This window comes from Balaenoptera physalus (genome assembly GCF_965194825.1).
Source record: "Balaenoptera physalus genome assembly, chromosome: 4".
Classification (NCBI taxonomy): Eukaryota; Metazoa; Chordata; class Mammalia; order Artiodactyla; family Balaenopteridae; genus Balaenoptera; species Balaenoptera physalus.
This window is the reverse complement of record NC_138891.1, coordinates 146,612,881-146,634,831: the sequence shown is the minus strand read 5'-3', so window position 1 is coordinate 146,634,831 and position 21,951 is coordinate 146,612,881. Positions and strand designations below refer to the sequence as shown.

Below are 21,951 nucleotides of genomic sequence, written 5' to 3'. Positions count from 1 at the left end.
CTGCCTTTTGTGGTGCAGTCCAGGGAAAGGCCAAGGGGGCCCAGCCCACCCTGCTGTGCCTGGTCCTGCAAACGGAGGTGAGCGCGGCCCAGAAAAGGCACCTCCGTGGGCACCAGAGCAGACACAGTGGCACAATTCTTAGTGGGACAAACGTTTTTAGAAATACAGCAGATTTTAAAATTATAAAATAAAATAGATTTTCATCACTGTTAATTCTGAAATAGTCAAAAGTCCCTATCACACCAGGGAGTCCATCCGTACTCCAAAGTGGCGTCCTGCATGCATAATGGCTGGAGCTGGGCTGGGCTGGGCCAGGCGGACACTTAGGGGTCAGGTGTACCTCCCTGCTGGGGGGCCCACAACGTGTCCTCCTGTGCACATGGCGCCCTTTATGAAACACAGATTTGACTAAAATATAAGAAACTGAAACACGAAGAAGTGAAATGCAGTTTTAAGCTCGATCAGACATGTCTGTCATCATAAGAATACCATTAAGGGGAAGGCTTTGTTTTACAATAAAAAGACAGCCTTAAACCCTTCCATCTTAGAAGGTGCAGTTCTACATAACGTGGTTTCCGGAAGACAAGGGTCGTCTATATTTTAAGGCCTCAAATATCATTCATCTTAAAAGAGGGAACAGCTGTAGCATTTCAAAGACTAAACGACCCCAAAGCAGACAGGAGGCACGTGCCTCGGTGGTACCTTAAGACAGCGATCACCACCCTGACGGCAGTGCGGAATTTCGTAAAAGGGCGTGCCGCCACCGCTTTCTTATCTGCCTTGGAAGGAAATACTCCCAAGTGGGCAATCATGGAGAGTGTTTCTTGTTCAGAGTCCTGGAATCCACCAATCAACAGCAAAAGATACTTCTTTTGATAAATCAGGGCTTTTCTAAAGCTCTCTGCTCTCAGATAATGCAGGTACAATTTTTCCATCTAAAAGAAAAAGAAAAAACAGTGAAACTTAACCACAGGACAAAGACATCCTTCTCACAAGTCTCCATAGCACACTTGTACCAGGTGCTTTAAAAAGAACCAGACTTCTTTCCTCAGCAAATTATCACAGCAGTCAGCTCCCCACGACATCTATAACCAGCAACAATCTTGCAGTTCGGAGTTGGATCTTGTTTATCTGACAAAACACAGAGCACAGACGACCCTTCACCAGCATCAGAGGGGCCCCACGAGGGCCCAGGAACCGGACTACCAAGCACGGACAAAGCTGGGGGCAGGTGGGGGTTTCATCACAGGCCTGCAGGCATCGGGGGCCGGGGAGACCTGAGGTCACAGGCAGAGGTTGGTGTCCATATCCTAATACGGCTTTTCCCTGCAGAGAGACCCACAGCTTGGGCCTCACCATCAGAAGTGCTGACTGAGCTGTGGGCTCAAGGCTTTTTCCAGGCTGTGGACACTATCATCTGTAATTCAAGCACCAAGACTTTCACTCCTTAACCCAGGATTTTAGAAAGTACCACGGGCGCCGCAGAGGATCTCTAGGGCAGTGAAAATGCTCTGCATGACACCACTGTGGTGGACACTTGTCATCTTACACTTGTCAAACCCACAGAATGCATGGCCCCAAGAGCAGCCCGCACGTGGTGACAACGTGACGCTGTGGGTCTTTCGACTGCAACACACGCACTGCCTGGGGGGAAGTGGATGGTGGGGCAGAGGGTTCGGGAAATCTCCGTACCTTCCCCTCAATTTGGCTGTGAACCTAAAACTTGCCTAGAAACATAAATCTTAAACAAGTAAGAAGCAGCCATGAGACGGTGTGTGCACACCTAACACCGCCCATGGGCTTGGTCTTACCTTGGCATTGCAGGCGCCAGCCTCCGGTGCAGGCACTGCTGGGTCTGGGTGTTGCGCTGAGCCCGGCGAGACCATCCTGTCCTGCCTCCACGCAGACCTGTCCGACCTCTGCAATGGCCACAGACAGCGTGTCTACACAGCTGCTCTCCCGGGACAGCATCTCAAGAAAGCTGGCTGAGGGCTTCCCCGGTGGCGCAGTGGTTAAGAATCCACCTGCCAGTGCAGGGGACACGGGTTCGAGCCCTGGTCCGGGAAGATCCCACATGCCACGGAGCAACTAAGCCCGTGCGCCACAACTACTGACTGCACCCTACAGCCCGCGTGCCACAACTACTGAGCCCACGTGCCACAACTACTGAAGCCCGCGCCTAGAGCCCGTGCTCCACAACAAGAGAAGCCACGGCAGTGAGAAGCCCGCGCACCACAATGAAGAGTAGCCCCCACTCGCTGCATCTAGAGAAAGCCCACGCGCAGCAACAAAGACACAACGCAGCCAAAAAAATAAGGAAGGGAGGGAGGGAGGGAGGGGAAAAGAAAAGAAAAGAAAAGAAAAGAGGCTGAGAGCACAGTGGTGACCGCTCCCAGGCCCGAGCCGCCCACATGCTGTGCCCTCTGGACACGGGTGGGCTGGGGCAGGTGCCGGCCACCTGGGTCCCTCTTCAGCCTCTTCTCAGTGATGTCCCGGTTGTTACATGATTATTTTATTACACTCAAGGATGGTTACTACACACCGTTTACTGAAGTACGATTGTACAAAAGGTATATTTTTACTAAAAACAAAACCCTCACGTTTGAGAAATCACCCTGAATTCAAAGCTTTAAGCCTATTAGACACCCCTGTCCTCCCTGGCCCTGGAAATGCTGCCCCTGGCAGACGCGGACACCCAGCTCTGTTGAAGCGCCATCGAGCCACGCACCCTGGACACCTCAGGAGGGGCCCACACCGCACAGAGGGGATGTCGTGACCAGGCCACGTGTGCCAACACTGGCCGCGTGGCCTGGACACCACACTGTGCTGAGCGCCCCAGAGCTCCGGTGTGGACACACGAACAGAAGAAGGGCCCCACAGGGAGGGCCAAGGCTGCCGCCCACAGCGCACAGCCAGGACCGCCTGTCGCCGAGGCCAAGGCCAGCTCGGAGCACGCCTGGGGCCACGTGCGCAGCTGCCGCCAAGGCAGCCTGGCTGCACCGCCCACAGCTCAGGGCAGGACTCGGAAGAGGGAGGTGCTGAGCTGGGTGACCTCCCTGCTGGGGCAGAAGGAAGAGGCCACATTTCCCGGTTCTAACAGAGCCCGGTCTCTCCTGGGAAAAGACACTCTAGCAACAGGAGTCACTCCGACACAAAGGAGAAGACGCTCCAGTCTCTCCACCCTCAGCCTGCCTCTCACTCGCTCATTACGTTTATTTCCTGATTCATTACCTTCCAGGCGAAGGACAAAGCGTTCCAGGTGATGGTGCTTTAGTCCACCCCGGGCGCCCTCTGAACAAGGAGCCCCCAGGGGAGCAGGCGGCCGTGCTCGGCGCCAACGGCACCTCTCGCCTTTACAGCCCCTCTCGACGAGGAACAGGGCCATGGGTCTGCCGGCGGTTGGGCCCCACGAGCACAGGAGCCCCCTTAACCCCACAGCGCTTCGGACAGACAAAGCGGAACCGGACAGAACTGAGAAGACAGAGGTCCCGCTTGGGGACACACCACCGCCCTCTGGTGACTGCCAGCGGGACCTGCCCGGCCTTGACAGGGCACCCTGCCCAGGAGCACCAGAAACACCAAGCCCAGCACCAAGAACCTTCCGGAAGAGAAAACACTAGGCACGGATGGTCTCACTGGTGCATCTTAACAAACACTTAAGGAAGAGATGAATACCAGCTCTACACAATCTCTTCCAGAAAACAGGAGGGAACACGTCCCAGCTCATTTCATAAGGACAAGACCAAAGACAATGAAAAAAACCCTCCAGGTTAACATCCCTCATGAAGCCAGATACAAAAACATACGCCAAACATAAGCAAATCGAACCCAGCCTGCAGCCGCCGGGGCCCCAGGACGCGTACCTTGCGCGCGCAGCCCTCCGGCGGGGCCCTCGGGGCCCGCGGCGTCCTCTCCAGCCGGGACACGGCCCTGCACAGCTCCGCCCTCTCCCGCGTCACCGCGCTGAGCGCTCTGCTCAGGGACTCGTTGTCCTTCAGCAGGACGTCCACCAGCTCGACCTGCAGCTCCACCGTCGTCTTCTTCTTGAGGAGAAAACAAGGTCGGAAGATGTTTTGTTCAAAGCCGCTACTCGTGCCTTTTACTGTGGGCTGTTCTCACGGATCGCAGCTTTAAACGCATCTGGGGTTGGCGGGAAGCTCGCGGGGCTGGGCAGAGTCCCCGTACGGGAAGGAGAGGGCAAAAGCCGTCCCGTCAGATCACACTTCCTCTCGCTCTCCTATGAAACAGGCTTTGCACGAAACCGGGCATGGACAGAGGGAGGCTGTCACAAAACACGACCCCCTCCCTGTTCCGACAGCGCCACCGGCACAGGCAGGGCGCGACGGGTGGCGAGAGGAGCACGCTTATCCCTGAGGGTCCCCAGAACAGGCGTGTTCTTTCCAGGCCCCAGCGGGCGCAGGACACCGGCAGGGTCAGCTCTCCTGCTGCCCGCGCTGCCTGCTGCTTCCACGACAGACATCACGACGTCCTAACTGCCACGGACGTTTGTCGGGAATTCATAGCAGCAGTCAGGACTCCTGAAGCACCCCCGACGCTGCTGACGGGCAGCTCCTTTCCAGCCCAGAGCCTCAACACAAGTGCGTGAGCGGCAGATGGGCCGGGGCGTCGGCCACAGAGCGGGACAGACCAGCGCCCCCGTGGGCACCAGGAACAGTGCGTTGAGCCAACCACGCGACAGGCCGAGGTGGGAGGCAGGCCCGGCCACAGTGAACAAGAAAGCTGGTCTCACCCGACAGGAGCTGGTCGTGCCCAATTCAGACTTGAGCGTCTCCAGCGTGTGAAGCAAGGACGCCACTGCCTTCTCGTTTGACGATGTCCAATCGCTGATGGTCCTGGAGAGGCACACGGACACTCAGAAGGGGCGTGTGGGTCCCGGGCGGCAGGCACTCCGCGTAGCGCCCGGGGAGCCCTGCGGTGACCGTGGCAGCCGGGAGGCGGCACGGCCTGGAAGCGGGCAGTCTGTGAAGCCCAGAAGCCTCCAGCCCCTGAGCACTGACCACGGACCACGGAGGCTCCCTCGGTGTGCCCACCTCCCCCCGCTGCTCTCTGCCGGGACTCTGAGTCGGCTACTGAGGCGCTGTCCCTAAGCAAGACTTCGCTGCTCCATCAACTGCACCCAGTCACAGACAGGAGAGCTGTACGGTCTGAGCTTCCGTGTGCTCAGCAAAGGGCAAATCAACGTTGGTTCCCGCCAAACAGCAGGGCCGTGGGTCCTCGACCAGGCAGACGCATCCCGGCCCCGTGGGCAGCCGGCCAGGGTGTCAGGCGAGGCAAACGCTGCACAGACACCGGGCACCAGCCCTGCCTTGGGGGACTCGGGTGGGAGGGGGGCTGGCCTCGGGCCGGACCCTCTGGGTGCTGAGCAAGGGTAAAGGGCCATGGAGAGACCTGATCTGAAAGACACCTGGATTTCCTGTCATATTAGAATGCAAAGACCACAACGCTGTTGTCATCTTTCAAGAGAATACTGCCCACAAAGTCATCCGCACACGTGGGGTGAGAAATAGAGTCCGTTTCATTAAAACCTGAACCCAAAATCAAAGACACGCCCCAAACTCAGAATTTTTCTCAACACGAAAGGTGCTGGGCACATGGCCGGGTAGTCCCGAGACTCGCCTGTCCACCGTCTGGTTGATGAAGCTGGTCAGCAGCCCCGCGGCACAGAGCAGCTGCTGCCGCACCTTCTCCAGGCCCCGCTGCTGCTCCCGGGGGCGCTCGGGCTCCGAGTCGGGCTCCGGGCAGGGGCGCACGGCCTCCCTCGCCTGCAGCTCCCTCACCGTCCGCTGCAGCTGCTGGATCTTGTGCGCGTCCCGCTGGCGCCGCAGCTCTAACTCCCGCTGCCAGCAACGGCGAAAAACAGAAGCGAGCCTCACACACGGTCCAGGGTGGAGACCGCAGCCAGGAGCTCGGCCCCGGGCCCTGACCGACCAGCCCCCAACACGCTCCACACGGGGGCTCCGGGCGCGATGCGGAGTCAGGGTCCCCCCACCCCGGGGATCCGGGACAGGGCCCGGGACGGGACGAGCCACAGCCCGAGCCCGGCCCCCCACCTCAGCACGCATGCGGGCATTGAGTGGGCGCTCAACACCGAGAAGGCGGGCCTGAGTCTCAGGAGGCCCTGTGCCCCCCACTCGCGATACCCGCCCTTCAGTGCAGAGGTGCCAGGGGACCCAGCCGGCCAGGCCGCTCCCTGCCCCACACCCAGGACCCGAGTCTCCACAAGGAGACAGCAGACCACCGACAGAAACCACTCCACGTGCTGAGAAGTTCAGGGAGCGGCGGGGGCTCGGAGAGCATGGGGGCTGACCCCAGGGGATGACGCCTGGGGAGGGGGGCTCCAGGGAAACAAAGACGGCCACGCCGGAACCAGGCAGGGCAGAGAGGGCACAGGCCCGGCCCAGCCGCTCCTCAGGCCGGCACACGGACCAGGCCTGCTTCCCACCCAGCGCCTCCCGCCCTTTCCCGGCATCACCCCCATTCAGTGCTCGAGCCTCCTCAGGAAACTGCGATCCTTTTTTATCCATTTTCCAGATGAGGAAAGTAACAAAACCAAGAGACCCATTGGTTTATTTTGTTTAGGAAAGATGAAATTGGCCCTGAAATAACTATCAGAGGCTTGGGCCACTACGGCCAGAAAAAGACCCCACAACCCAGATCAAGCTAACTACCTACAGTGAAAATAACACCAAAAGCACAACATACTTAAAAAAGAAAAATACATATCAAGGTGCATCATGAAGGACAGTTACTAATTTGACTTGGAAAACACTTTGTTGTTTTTTTTTTTTTAAGCAATCACGTTACATTTTTACAAAACAAAAACCAAACAAAAAAAAGAAAAACAAAAGAAAAAAAACCCGAAATTAAATAAAAAGGTTTGGCAGAAGACTCTGGATAAGGTTTGGGAAGCCCCTTGAGAAGCACATGAAGACAACAAACCTCTCTCCCCCCACACGCACAAAAAACCTGGAACACGCTCTGGGGGTCCCGAGTGACCAAGGCCCACCCAGGGCCGTGACTCTAGCCGCCTCCGTCAGGAAACCCCCGGCCTCTGCCACAGCCCCGAACGATTCCTCCACTTCCACGACCTCTAGTGATGAAACACGACTGCGTTCCAGGTTGTTTAACCCCACCAAAAACACCAGTCGTTACACACACAACACGCGTGAGCCTTGAAAACCCCATGGCAGGAACCAGACACAGAAGGCCACACACCGTGTGATTCCACCAACACAAAACGACCAGCAGAGGCAAATCCAGAGATGGAAAGTAGACCAGTGGGTGCCAGGGGCTGGGTCCCTGCTAACAGGCCCAGGGGTGCCCTTGTGGGTGAGGAACATGTTCTAAAATTGATTGCAGTGATGGCTGCACAACCTTTGAATACACTGAAAACCGCTGCATTGTCCAATTTAAATTGGTGAACTCAGTAGCATGTGAATGATATCTCACTAATATTTATTTCTTGACGATTTCACAGCAGCCTAACCATTAAAAAGACCAGGCCATTGGTTTTCCTTGTGCATTTTAAGAGCTTTTTATAATTTCCCAAAACCCCCAAAAAGAAATAATAAAGGTAATGTTTTTGAAGTTCTAAAAAATATTTTTAAAGAGAGCAAAATAAAGGTCAATCCATGAAAAACACAGGATATAATTTCCTCAAAAACAAATGCTTTTGGTCAATGTATAATGTATCTAAAATTAAGACCCATCCAAAAAATAAAGGAGGGAACACTTCCCAGCCCATCCTGCAAGGCCAAGATCTTCCTGATATCAAAACCAAAAGCACCACAAGAAAAGAAAACTACAAAACAATATCTCTCATAAATATAAATGCAAAATCCTTAACAAAATACTAGCAAACTGAATCCAACACTATTTAAAAAAGAATTATACACCAAATTCAAGTGGGAGGCATCCCAAGAGTGCTAGGATGACTGAATATAGGAAAATCAATGTCCTATATCACATCAAGAGAAGGACAAAACCCGTAAATCTGAAAAGACACTGAAAGAACAAGTCCAACACTCTCTCATGATTAAAAGTAAAAAATAGAAAAGATTGAATAAACTAAAAATCGAAGGCAATTTCCTCCGAAAAGGGGCATCTACAAAAATGGCACAACTACCATCGTACTCAGCAGTAAAAGACTGACTGGTCCCCCAAGATCAAGAACCAGGCTGGACGCCTGCCCTCACACACCGTGGGTTCTGGCCAGGGCAGTCAGGCAAGGAGAAGAGACAAAAGCATCCAGGTTGGAAAGGAACAAGTAAAACTATGTCTATTTGCAGAAAACATGGTCTTCTATATGTAAAATCCTGAAGAATCCATTAAAAATATTGGAACTAATAAACCAGTTCAGCAAGGTTACAGGACACAAGATCAAGGTGTGAAAATCACCCGTATCGCTACACATTCGCAACAAACAACCTGAAAACGGAAGTAAAAATTAATTCCATTTACAACAGCATCAAAAAAATAATATTTAGGAATAAATTTAACAAAAGAAACGCAAAGCTTATCACCTGAAAGTGACAAAACATTATTGAAGGAAACTAAGGAGCTAAATAAACAGAGAGCCCTTCCGATTTCACGGATGGGAAGACCTAGCATTGTAAGGAGACAACACTCCCCAAAGCGATCTACAGATTCAGTGTGATTCCTACCAAGATCCCAAGGGCCTTAATGCAGAAGCGGAAAAGCCGATCCTCAGATGCACACGGAACCACAAGGGGCCCCGAGGATCCAAAACCACCTGGGAAAGAACAAGGTCGGAGGACGCGCGCTTCCCGATTTCCAACCTGCTACAAGGCCGCGGTGGCCAGACGAAGGCACAGCCCGGAGCCAGGACAGGCCCTCTGGCCGTGGCGGGCTCACCAGCGTCTCCTTGTCTCTCTGCCACCTGCTCCACTCCTCCGCGTCCGCTCGGCTCGGCCTCGGCTGTGCTGCCGTCCCCGCGTCCTCGCGTCCTGGCTGCTCTAACCTCTCCCGCGCTCTCGGCGGGGTCTCCACGGGTGGCCTCGGCGCCGCACTTACCTCCTGCTCCCTCTCCACCTCCTGGCGGTGCACGTGGGCCTCAGCCTCCAGGGCTCGCTGCTGCGCGGCCTCCAGTGCCACCTCCAGCTCCAGCACGCGGGCCTCGCAGCCCCTGAGCTTCTGCAGCAGAGCCGGATGCGCCTGCTTGTGCTGCGGCCGCCGGCTCAGCCGCTCCGTGAGCAGGCGCTCGTGCTGCAGGGCCTCTGAGAGCTCGCGGGAGCGGCCCTGCTCGGCCTCCAGGCTCCGCTGCAGCTCTGAGAGGTGGCCACGCTCCTGCGCCAGCAGCGCCTCGCAGCGCGAGGCCTCGATCTGCAGCTCCTTCCGGAGGTTGTCCTTCGCCGTCTGCTCGTGTTTTAGCGCCACGCACAGCTGGTTACTCTGCGTGCACTGCTTCTCCAAAGACGCCCTTAACTCCTGCATCGGGGAAAAGTGGGACGAGGCAAGTCAAAGCCAGAGCAAGAGCATCTGAACAGCTTCCGCAGCTGGAGCTTCTGACGTCACACTCTGGGTAAAAGGAGGGCGAGCGATAACCCTCTTCTCGTGGCTCCGCCGGCCTTGCTCGTGGATGCAGCGCTTTTCTGAGCGCAGTGCCACGTCCCAGGTTCACCTCCCTCCCTGAATCAGGGGCTCCAGTGCTGCGGAAGGGCGGGCCCTCGACCCCCTCACGGTCCTCGGCTCAGCCAGGCCTACGGGACGCCGCTGCGCGTGGCCACGCGGCTGCCACACAAGGTGCCGGCCAGAGGCCTCCCCTGCGCACGGGCGGGGCCCCCACGCGGCTCTGAGGCTGCACTGCCCTCAGGGAAGCGAATGCCCGGAGGCGAGGGCCGCACGTGCAGGGACGCTCTGAGCCCTGAAGGTGCAGCCGCGTCGCCGCCCCAGGCCCTGGCCCTGGCCCCTGGGCACGATGGCGGCTGCGCGTCACCTCCAGGGTCCTTGCGCTCTGGCGCTCCCTCTGCAGGCGCTGCAGCCGCTCCTCCTCCAGCCGGCTCTGCAGGGCTCGCTCCTCGGCACGCTCGCCCTCCAGCTGCTGCCGCGCGGCCTGCAGCTCACCCTCCTTGCCGTCCAGCACCGACCTGTGTGGGGACACGGGCTCTCAAGGGGGCGCCGGCCAGCACCTGGGGCTCCCAGCGCAGGGAGGGCGGGCCCTGCGGTGTGTGCGGCCCCCCCACGAGCCTGCGGGGGCAGAGGCTCCTCCCCAACACCCATCACGACAGCCGGGCAAACCGCGGCTTCGGACGGCATCTTTCCCTTCGAGGCCAAGAACGTGGCAGGACCCACGTGACTTCCATCATTATTCGGCCAGAAGCCTGAGGGCAGGACGGCGCTAGAAGGTGGAGCCTTGCCAGTGGGGTCGCACCTCAGCTGAAGGACCTCTTTCTGCACCTCGTTGAGAGACTTCAGCAGCCGCTCGTTGTCCTGTCTACACTCGCAGAGCTCAGATTTCAGATCTCTGACTGTGTTCTGTTCCACCACCAGCAGCTTCCGGACGTCATTTGCTTTCTCCTGCTCTTCATTCAGGGTCTTCTGCAGGTCGCTTACTATTCCTTTTTCCTGCTCAACCTTATACGCCAATAACTCAACTAAGAAAGAGATTAAATGAATTAAAATAGCATTATCGACGAGTCCAAAGTGAGCTGCACAAATGATTTAACAAATTAGTAACCAACCAGTAAAAGAACGGGATGTGTTCACTCTGGGGGGACAGGAAGCGTCTATGACCCAGAAGCCGTTGTTTCTGACGGAACCAAGATACTCGGGACACATGCCTTCTGCCCACACCCGCCCCAGCCTCGCCCTCGCGGCCGGTGAGCATCCAGAGAGAGACACACAGGCAGACAGCGGGCGGGATCACCCAGCCGTGCAGGCCATGTGACGCAATGGGGTTCCGGGGTTGGGGGGGGCACGCGCCCTCTCGACCCCTGCGATCTTCAGGCCTGGGGTCTCCCAAGGGCAGAGGCTGGAGCTGGGCCGAGATGGACCTCCATAGAGCCCACCCAGCCTGGCGCACGAAGCCCAGTGTGACCATCCCGTGGCCACCCCACTCGCCACCCCTGCACTAACTGCCTCCCACCAGAGACAACCCAGCCCGGACAGCTTCGCTGGAGAACCCTCCCAAAACTAGGAGCAGACACACCCACTCCTCCAGGAACCGAAAGCAGAAGAAAAAAACCCACAGACCAGGACCCTCATGAACACAGATGCAAAATACGAGCAAGTCCAGCCCAGAGGTGCACAGCGTGAGGCCTCACGCCGAGGCTGGGGCTCGGAGGCAGGCTGCCCCACGGGACGGAGTCGAGTCCTCACCCGGCACTCAGAGCATCCCCAGGGCAAGTGGCAAGAACAGGAGGAGAGGAGATGGGGAAGAAAAAATAAGATGAAGTGTTCTTTCCCTGCAGATGACATGAGTGTCTGTGTAAAAATCCCAGAGTCTAAATTAAACTCAGAAACCTGCCACAGGCCACTTCAGCCTCTTGCGAGCCCCAGTGGCCCTCGCGGACGTGGGCCTGCGGCGCCCAGCACGCTGGCGCCGACCCGGCCCCCACCAGCTGCTCACCAGGATGCTGGGCAAGGCCTCCACCCTGACCGGCACGCGTTCTGCACTCGGCGGCCTGGGGAGTCAGCTAGGGGCTCGCTGACCTGCCTGCCACCTCCCGACAGGTGAGTGTCAGGATAAACGTTTCGGGGCCAAAGCCGAGAGGCCACACCCACCCTGCCTCCGCAGCTGGTGTTCTTGGTGGCTCCCGCGGGCCTCCGCGCTGGTCAGTGCCACGCACAGCTGCTGCAGCTTCTCCTGGTTCTGCAGGTGCGTCATCCGCAGCTGGGCACGCAAAGCCTGGATCTCGGACAGCAGGCTACTCCTGTCCGACAGGCGAAGGTGCTCCAAGGACTTCTCCTGCAGGTCCCCCTGCAGATGGGGTGGCAGGGGATCAGGGCAGGGGGACATAAGACACAGCAGAAAAAGGGGGTCCTGAGGGCTGGCGTGCCAGGCAAGAGCAGCCCCTGCCCGGCAGCTCATGCTCCCGGCGTCCCTGCCACAGGAGGACGCGGACGACAGCTGTGCGGCATGAACGTGGGCACAGTGGCCCTGGAACCCTCAGGTCGCAGGCAGCTCTGCCCCCAGCACCTTGGTCTCGCTTCCTGGACCTGGTCGACGCTCGCCATGCACCCTGCCCTCTCTTACGAGGGAACTGGCGGGGAGCAGGCTCCCACAGCCCTCGCGGTGCCGACCCTCCAACCCTGGGCTCAGCGCTCACAGCCTGGAGCCGGGCCGCCTAGAACTGCTCTTCTGCTTTCAAGGAAAGGCCAGTTATTTCCAGAACAGAGTAAGATCCTGAAGGAAGGTAAGTGCACAGAGTTTTCCACTTCATGGAATTCATGCATAAAAACACAGTGTTATCTGTGGACTGAAGCAGGATTTGCTGCTCAGTTACTGCCTTGCTCTAAGGTCGAGTGAAACGTAGGAACGATTCACGTGTGAAACACGTTCCGTCACTCTCTGTGTCAGGGTGGGCTCCGGGGGGAAGCCAAGGCATGGGCTCACCTGCTCCTGGACCACCTTCTCCAGCCTCTCCAACAGGGAGCCGCAGCCCCCAGGGCCTGAGCCACAGGGCCGGGGCCGCAGCTCGACTCTCAGTATCTCCCGTTCCTTTTCAAAGGCCTCTTGCACGATCTGCAGAAATTCCCCTCTCCAGTCGAGGCCCACGTTGGAAGGTTCCTAAAATATTGAAACAAAGAGCCTGTGTCCCTATAAACGCATCCTGCAGGTTCAAACAGAACCCACCCCAACTTACAGAGACACACAGATGTCCATGACCACCTAGGGGCACGAGGAGCCAGCTCTGGGCAGAGAACCTCCCCAACATGACGGGGAAGTAAGACAGAGTGAATGTCAGCAAGCAAATCTCTCTTCCGACCGCTGCACATGAGCCTCAGATCCAGGGGAGGCCAGGCCCTGAATGGTGGAGACAGAGTGTGTGTGTGTGTGTGTGTGTGTGTGTGTGTGTGTGTGTGTGTGTGTGTGTGCTGACGCGTGTGCATGTGCGGGGCATGTGTGTGTGTGTGTGCAGGGGCGGGGGGTGTGTGCATGTGTGGGCAGGGGGCGTGTGTGTGTGCAGGAGCGGGGGTGTGTGCGTGTGTGTGTGCAGTGGTGGGGGCCGGGTGCATGTGTGTGCAGGGGCGGTGTGTGTGCGTGTGTGCAGGCGTCGGGGGCGTGCACGTGTGTGTGTGCAGGGGCGGGGGGCGTGCGCGTGTGTGCAGGCATGGGGGGCGTGTGCATGTGTGTGCAGGGGCGGGGGGCATGTGCGTGTGTGTGCAGGCGTGTGCATGTGTGTGTGTGCGTGTGTATGTGTGCAGACGTGGGGGGCGTGCACGTGTGTGTGTGCAGGGTCGGAGGCGTGTGCATGTGTGTGCAGGGTGGGGGGCGTGCGTGTGTGTGCAGGGGCGTGAGCGTGTGCAGGGGTGTGTGTGTGTGTGCATGTGTGTGTGTGCAGGCGGGGGCGTGCGTGTGTGTGCAGGGGCGTGAGCGTGTGTGTGTGCAGGGGCAGGGGCATGCGTGTGTGTGTGCAGGGGCGTGAGCGTGTGTGTGAGCAGGGGTGGGGGCGTGTGTGTGTGCAGGGGCGGGGGCGTGCGCGTGTGTGTGTGCAGGGGTGTGCGCGTGTGTGTGTAGGGGTGGGGTTAGGGTTAGTATCCACGCAGGGGGGGTGGTGTCTATACGGTCCATGCACCGGTTGGACCCACCTGCCCCCTTCCCTTAAAGTTGGGGGTCTGCCCACTGCTCCGTCCACACTCCATGGCCGGCTGGCTTCCTTGCACACGGTTCCGCATCTGGCCCTCACCTCCATGTTGCCCCTCGGCCCGGCCCCCATACCCATCTCTCCATCAAGAGCCTCCCTGCAGGGCTGCAGCCGGCCCCTTCCCCGCAGCCTCTCCTGGAGGCTGGAGCCCAGGGAATGCGAGTGGGAGGGTGGCTGACCAGGCATGGCCTCCCTGCCTGCCGCTGACCCGCCTCTTGCTCCTCTACTCCTACTTCTGGGGCCAAGAAAAGCCCTCAACCAGGTCCGTGCCCACTGCTTCTCCTCTGTATCTAGAAGGCCTGTACCTTCTCCCCCTTCGGGGGTCCTGGGGTGGCATGCTCCCTGGGAGCTAGTGCTGCCTCCAGCAGGCCCTGGCCCCCCATCGTGAGGCACTCGAGGCGGGTGCTGGGCTCGCCCCTGCTCAGGATGCTCGGGGGTCCACGGTATTCGGACAGGGCCAGGATGTGGTGGCTCTCGTCACACACCATCTGCAGCAAAGCCTGAAACGGACAAACATTTCAGAAAGAAGGAGAAGCAGCTTGAAACCTGTCACCGTCACTGCCCCGCTGTCGCTCGCCAAGGCTCACCAGGCCGCCCCCACGGCCTTTGCACCAGAGACCAGAGTTGCTGCTCTGACCGTAAGGTTCTCAAACTTTCCTCCCCGTAGCTGTCACAGACAAGTAAACCGGTTTTGAACGAGTGAATTTCTGTGTGAGCTGCTCCAACAAAGGCCCCACAATCCAGCTATCCCGCCTGCTCCCTCACAGTAGCTGCTCAGTTCAGGGAAATCCACAGCCAAGTCAGCAAGATGCCAGGCACCTCCCTGGCCCTCCCGGGACCACAGCTCCCCACCAGGAGGGAGACCCGAGAGCCGCACAGGGACACCTTGGGGGAAAGGCACCTGCAGATGGTACCAGGCCAGCTACTGGCCACTGCAGCCCTCTCACGCCCCCGGGGGAGCCCAGAGTATGTGAGCACAGGAAGGGGTCTTTCACACCACCAGGATGTGGAGTGGTAGTTACAGAGTGATGGGACATGGCACCTGGGACGTGCATGCCAGCCGTCTGTGCTGCCCACAGAGGCTGAGAGAGGAAGGCGCACCCCGCCCAGGGCCACCCTTCTGGACGGCTAGTGCTACGGCCAATGCAGAGCGCAAGTGACTGTGACCGTCCTCACACCGCGTGTCAACACAGGTTCCCGCAAGGGGCACATTAGGGAAGCATAAAAGTAGCAACGAAGAGGCCTATGCCAAAGAATGACTAGTTACTTAACTAGAAACAGGTCTTCCTCTAATTCTAATGACGTGACCAAAGACGTGAAACAGTAACGTGAAAGTGCTAGACACCAAACTGTAAACTCTGTTTACAAGCGGCCATCTTGAACACTCTACAACAATTTCCCTTGAAAAACAACGTTATGTGATACAGAACGGAGGCAAATCACAGCCCCGGGGAAGGAGGGGTGGGGAGGCGGGGAGGCGGGGAGGCTGTAGAGTGGACGGGGCCGCAGGCCGTAAACACCTCCTCCCGGGTCACAGAAGGACAAAAAAGGTGTTCTGAAAAACACCTCTGGAAAAGAACAGCTGTGACAAGCGAGGTCCTCCGCCCTCGCCAAACGGGCGCACGGCGGCCAGGAGGACGGACGTGGAGCGGCCCCCGGGCCACGGGCACAGTCAGGCCGTGAGATCCCGGAGCCTCTGCCCTGAGGACCGCGGAGTCGCAGGGGGCCTCGGCCTGCAGTCTCGCAGCCGCACGTGAACCAGCCGCCCCGCGGGGCCCGTCTGCCCAGCTGACACGCGCTTCCCGGCGTGACGGACCTTCACCAGCGTCGCCGGCCTCAGGGCGGCCAGAGCCGCGACCGCACGAGGCTCCTGCGACTCGGCCCCGCGGCGAGTGGCCCACGTGCCCCACTGAGGATGGTGCAGCGGAGGGGCCAGCAGGGAACACAGAAGCCGGGCTGACTGACCCAACAGGCTGCTGCGGGGTGGCCGCTCCTGACTTTCTCTCCTGCCGCCTCAGCACTTCTGGAAAAGGCTCCAGGGCCTCTGCTGGGTCTCTTTCTTTCTTTTCTTTTTTAATAACTAAGTATCAAGTATTAAACGTCAAAGCCTAAGCATGAAACACTGTCATTAACAACCAAACTTTTTCCTTAAAAATCAGGAATTCTAGTATTTATGTCATATAAAAAATTGAGAAATGCAAGAAAAGAAAAAATAGCTAGAAGACATTGCTCCAATTTCAATTCTTAAAGGAATAAAACCAGTTTCATTTCAAATACGATTTCAGAGAAGATTTTACTTAACATCAAAATCGTTTCCTTTGGGAACACTTACTATCTGAATAAGAGAACCCTCAAAGCGTCTTGGGAAAGCCTCCAAAGCCAAACAAGCAAAAACCACAACTGCTTCCCAAAACAGGGTCACGAGGTCTGGCACCTGAACGACACTCAGGAAGACCAATCTAGTTTCGCCTTGCGACTCAGGACAGCGCCACGCCGTGCAGGCCCTCTGGGCGCTGTGCTGTGTGTGACAGGTGCTGCAGGAGGAGCCGCCCCGGGCACAGCACCCGCGGCCCCCGAGCGTGGTCAGGCCCCACCTGGGACACTGTCCCTGTGGTCCTGCCACAGCGGCGCATCTCCTCCCTTTGAGCCGCTACGCAAGGCACAAACTCGTAGCAGGGCTGAGGCCAGCGCAGCTGCAGACGGGCCAGAGGGGAGGCCCCTCGAGCCCCCTCCCCTGCTCCCCGCCGGCCAGTACCTTCACTTGCTTCGGATGGACTTCTTTCTCCTTCATGGCGCCCAACGGCCGTCGGAAACCCCGGGGGCTGAGAGGCGCTGTGGGACCAGCAGTGGGCGCTCCCGGTCTTCCCGAGCCTTGGCTTAGTGTCTCTCCAAACCCCGCGCCATCACCTAGAAACACACCGCAGAGTCAGGGCCTAGACCCGCAACTCTGGTGGCGATCCTCACGGACGGCCCCGAAGCACCGGGAGAGCCACAGCCAGGCTCCTCTCACCAAAGGAAACCTCGATGGACATCCCCAGACAGTAAAAATGTTTCATAAAAACGTAAGATGAGAGCTACACACATTAAGTAAGAAAACGTACATTTTGCACGTTTAGCATGTTAATGTCCGTGATTTGAACATAAACCCTCCGGGCAGCCCAGCTCATTTTCACAGATGCAATGTGTGTTTCCTCACCCCCAAAAGACGGGGCAAATCGGCAACTGTGCCGAGCGCCTCGGAGGACGGACGAGAGAGGCAGCGGGACACGAGGAGGAGGCTGAGCGGGAGGACAGGCCCGAAGCGCCCGGACGAGCAGCGGCATCTCGCGGGGCGGGGGACGCCTGATCTGGGGGTGGGTGGAGAAAAGCCTGGACCGGGCAGCCCGGCTGGGGAGCCCTCAACAAAGTCTCAAATTTGAGACTCCAGGAGCCTCTGTCTGATGGGAGGGGCCTCAAAATAGAACTCATAACCTCTCGGAAGCACGCAGCTCCCTGAGCTGTTCCTGAGCCTTGAACTGTGGTCAGTCCAGGAAGACTTGGAAGCACACACTCTGGAAAACGGAAGGAGGCACCCGGTGGAAAAGCAGAGCCCACCGTCCCCACCAGCATACAGCTCGGGGAGGGCAGGTGGATCTCGTGGAGCCACCGGCAAGGCCCCTCTGAGCACAGAGCTGCCATCCAGTGAGCTGTTCACAACTGCCCTCTCAGAAGTCTACCTTCTCAAACGTGCCAGGGAACATTCAAACACAAAAGACAGAGAGAAACAGAGACTCAGAGAAAGTGTGGAAGAAACAGAGTAAAGGCAGCAAACAGAAGAAAACATCAGAAAAATTAGAGCATCCCCAGAGAAATAAGAAGGGGAGTATCGTTCAGGAAACAAGGGTTAGCGTTAGGAAAAAGGAGTAGTCAGAAACTAAAACAGCAAAAACAAAAACAGTCAATACAAAGCTTAAGAAGTAAAGCTCTGAAAATCTCTTAGAAATGAGAACAAGAATACAAACATGGAAAAAGAGAAAATGAGAAAATTAGTACAGGAGGTCCAACATGTGATCAATAAGAATTAACAAGACAGACGAGAAAACCGTGGGGAAAATGACCAAAGGACTAAGCAGAGTTCTCGGGGTGGGAGGACGTGCTGCAGGGGACCAAGCACTGCTCTCATGACACCTGGGTCCAGGACGGCGGGCTCCACGCTCTGAAGGAACCCATCTCCCCACCCAGGGTCAAGCCCAAGCCCAAGATGCCGACAACAGGAAGACGTCAATGCTCACACAAAAAGTATCCCGCATACGCTTCGTCTCCAGAAACTTGTAGGGGGTCCAACCCGGAAAGCAAGGACCACGTTCAGGACGCGGGGAAGGCCGTCACGGGCAGCGCATACCTGCGCTCAAACACACGTCCTCGAAATGCAGACACTCGGCAGTGATGGGGCAGAAAGTGCAGGTGGGGCCATTTTAGGGAGACGGGAAAGGAGGTGTGTGGCGTTTGCTGCATAAATAAATACTAGAGCAAATTTCTGAAAGTTGAACATGATATCCTCAGGGAACGGCGACTCTAAGCAGGGAAACTGGACGAGAAGCTGCTCGTGGGACGCACCTCACAGAACTGCTCAAATTGTTACATCACGTGGCTACTGCTGGGAAGGAGTGAGAGCACCAGCTGGAAAGCTGTTGGCCCCATTCCGCAAATGCCAACATGCCCAGTGAACTGGACTTCACTGTTGCCTTGTCCTCAAAAGCACCCAATGAGCCAATGGTGACTTTTTTCAAAAGTCACAACACCTTGAGGTGACTGACTTGTAAAAACCTAACAATTACAGAAGAAAGTATAAGGTTAGAAAGTCCCGGTGTGGCAGCCATCATAGTGACAAGGATCCAGGCAAGACCACCAAGAACCATCAGTGGAGGCTAAGAGGGTCCGAGCTTGAGGAGAGAAGGTCCAGGGTCTCGAAAACCTACCCAGGACATCGGCCATTCAGAAGGAACAGGATGAAACCTGGCAGCACAACTGCAGAGTCCAAACTGACCCCCATGAAGAGCACGGCACCGCCAGGGCGCGCACGGTGTCCCACGAGACGCACACATGCCGACGAACCTGCCGCGAACATGAAGAGCCAGCCCTCGCGGGGTCCAGGCCCGAGCACTGCGCCAGGCCCCTGGCCTGCAAAGCACATCTGGATGCACGGTGGCAGCCACTGCTTGTTCCTGTAAAGCGCACTAACGGGACGAAATCTCAGGGAGGCGTGCGGACGCGACACTGCCCTGGGTCAGGGCGGATGTCCTGGCGTGGACTGGACTCCAGGAAATACACAGGGACCTTCTCAGGAGTAAAGCGACATCAGGTCCTCAAGTAACAGAGCACAAACCCAGAGGGAGACAGAGACGCAGAGACGCAGAGAGAGAGAGAGGCAGAGTGTGCGCAAGCAACACGGCGCGTTAACACGGGACGTGCGAGGGGTGCACGGGGACTCTGCACTGCTCTACACTCTGAAGCTGTAAAAATAAAGTTTGTGACTGACTCACTTTTTCCATCGCTTTTTCCTTCTAACCCAAGAGGAGGTGATCTTGACTTTTCTTGAGAATCAAGAGACGTTATGATAAAATCTTCAACATCTTTCTCCTGTTCAAATAGGTAGATGTTTAAATGGTCATAAAATGATAACGTGTTATATCATGGAACTGAACTTGCCAGATGGAAAACTTGCTAAGTCCTGAATTTATCATCTTCCCACACAGAATTCAAAGTGTTCACAGCTTGTAGACACGAGGCCATACACTTTCAAAATTTTGCATGATGTAGTAGCATATGGATATGAAATGGAAGCACATGGATATGATGAGGTCGTATACGGGTACCTTAAATTACACATATCCCGTAATTTATTTTTCATTTTATCTAATCTAAGATACACAAAATCTCAAAATTATGTTAGATAAAATATAATCTAACCCCAAAATAATATATTGAAGTGTTCTTGAAATTAACATTATATGTAGAACCTGTTAAACATGATATAGAACTGAAAATAAATCTAAAAAACATCTTCCAGACAAAGAACCCATATGCAGACCACACATGAAGATAGGTTTATGATTATACTTCCCAAAGCCAGTGTGAGTTAGCAAACTTAGGCCTGCGGTGAATTTCTGAGTAAGAGTAACGCATTTCATGTATTTTTAAAAACAACCAAAGTGCTCTGAATGTTCCTATGACAGTAGACTTGGGTCCACCTTGCAGAACGCTGTCCCTACACTTGCTGACCAGGGGACTGCTCACCCAGGCCTGGCCAACAGGCCACAACAGGAGGTGAGCCAACAATGACTGCAGCTGCGACCCTGCCGTCCACGTAGACACAACCCAGTGGGAACACACTGGGGCCTTGGGCATCCCATGGACCCAAACCAGGACAGCACCCAGGGAGACCACTTACCACAGGCACCCGCTGAGCATGGTGGTCGGTGGAGGGGGCCCCGTCTGCAGCTAAGGGAGACCCCGCCCACTGAGGGGCCGTTCCTGCCGCTGACTCGCCCGGGTAACACAGCAGCCCCATCGGGTCAGCCTGGGGCAGCCGGGTGCGCGTCCCGTCCCACAGGGAGGTGTCCAGGCTGCGCTGGCTCAGGGCGTCTGAGCAGGGTGTGAGGGGCAGGCTGGGGCGGTGCTCAGAGACTGAGTCCTTCCTGACGACCTCGGGGGAGCTCCAGGAGGACAGGTCCATCGTCCCGAGCACGTCCTTCAAGGGCTTGGTCCCCTGGGTGTGGGAGAGGTCACGGGAGCACCTGTACAAGCTCCCCTGAGAGCAGAGTGACCTGTCCTGCAAAGCGACCTGCTCTCCTGTGGGCGTATCTGGCACCTCGTTTCGTGTCAACGAATCCTGGTTTCCGGTAATGTCAACTAGATCCCGTGTGACGTTAAATGCATCAACAGGAGATGATCCGTCAGTTTCTTCACTGTTACTGGAACTATCACTCGCATTATTTTCTAAAACATGTGGAGATTCCAATGCCTGTTGAAATTTAAAGTCCTCTGTCCTGACGTTTTGGAAGCTCATGCAATGTACCAGATGGTTCAGTTTTTCTTGAAGTTGTTTCACCTGATCTACGAGATCAACTTTCCGCAGCTGACAATCTTCCAGTAGCTTTTCCTTATCCTACAGGTAAAAAAGAACATGCATACAGTAAAATAAGTGAATTACACGTTGTCACGTTTGTTATTTACGAGCCAATTTCAGACACTGTCTGAACAATTAAGGATGAGATTCCATGATGAGCCCTTTGTCCCTCTAGACTCTTTAAGATTTCAAGTTTTTAAAAATCCTATGAAAGACAGACTCAAGGCTTAAAGCTCATTGCCTAAAAGGCAACTGTTGAAGAGGCTCCTGGAAAGATGGCAGAACAGGCAGCACCAGGAACCCCTGTCCGCCTGGACAACTACTGCACAGGCAGAATGTGCCTGATGTAACCATTCTGGAAGTCTGCAGACTGTTGAAGGCTTGCAACTTCCAGGGGAAGGTTTGGAGGGTTAAACTGCTCTCAGCTCTTAGCACGGGAACAGCTACCCATCCCCCACCCCAGGGCCCAGCAGGCAGCAGTGCGTGTGTCCCTAGAGCATCTTGCAGGACCTAGGGTGGGCAAAAAGGACCCTGTCCTCCCAAAACTGGGAATCTGCCCTGAATGATGCTTCTGATCACAGAGGAGCCGGCAGAGAGGCAGGAGGCCACGGCTGCTGCACCTGCCCCCAGCTGTTCCAGCCCCTGCCCTGCTGGCTGAAGTGACTTCCGGGGATTTAAAGCATCGGTGTGCCTTTTTCCCCACCACTGCATTTTTCTCTTTTTCCCTTTGGGGAAAAATTTAAAACTAGGACATTCAAAAACAACTGCATATACAGAGGAAATTCTAAAGTGACTGCGTGTGCCTGGGTAAAGGCAAAGGCTCAGAAAAGATCTGAGAACTTAAGTTTACATCTCAAGCTGATCCTTAGCACAGAGACATCAACCAAAAAAAAAAAAAAAAACAGTAACAAAAACAACAAAAAAGCAAATACTGAGAAAGAGGGAGAGTCTGATTTCTAGATTTACCACGTTAATAGATTAAAAATATTCAGTGTT

The 21,951-nt window shown here is 56.2% G+C and overlaps 1 protein-coding gene across 1 annotated transcript in view; it reads right to left on the bottom strand.

Moving 5' to 3' along the window:
• Nucleotides 1-21,951, bottom strand: part of LOC309660415 (pericentrin-like) — a gene marked incomplete at its 5' end in the record, with an annotated part of 95,757 nt that overhangs the window by 10,659 nt on the left and 63,147 nt on the right. The window contains 14 exon segments of the mRNA XM_082460996.1: nucleotides 703-935; nucleotides 1,812-1,919; nucleotides 3,864-4,043; nucleotides 4,751-4,853; nucleotides 5,638-5,858; nucleotides 8,896-9,468; nucleotides 9,977-10,127; nucleotides 10,412-10,634; nucleotides 11,764-11,959; nucleotides 12,596-12,769; nucleotides 14,153-14,347; nucleotides 16,603-16,754; nucleotides 19,370-19,466; nucleotides 20,278-20,994. Coding sequence (XP_082317122.1) covers nucleotides 703-935; nucleotides 1,812-1,919; nucleotides 3,864-4,043; nucleotides 4,751-4,853; nucleotides 5,638-5,858; nucleotides 8,896-9,468; nucleotides 9,977-10,127; nucleotides 10,412-10,634; nucleotides 11,764-11,959; nucleotides 12,596-12,769; nucleotides 14,153-14,347; nucleotides 16,603-16,754; nucleotides 19,370-19,466; nucleotides 20,278-20,994 — 3,323 coding nt within the window.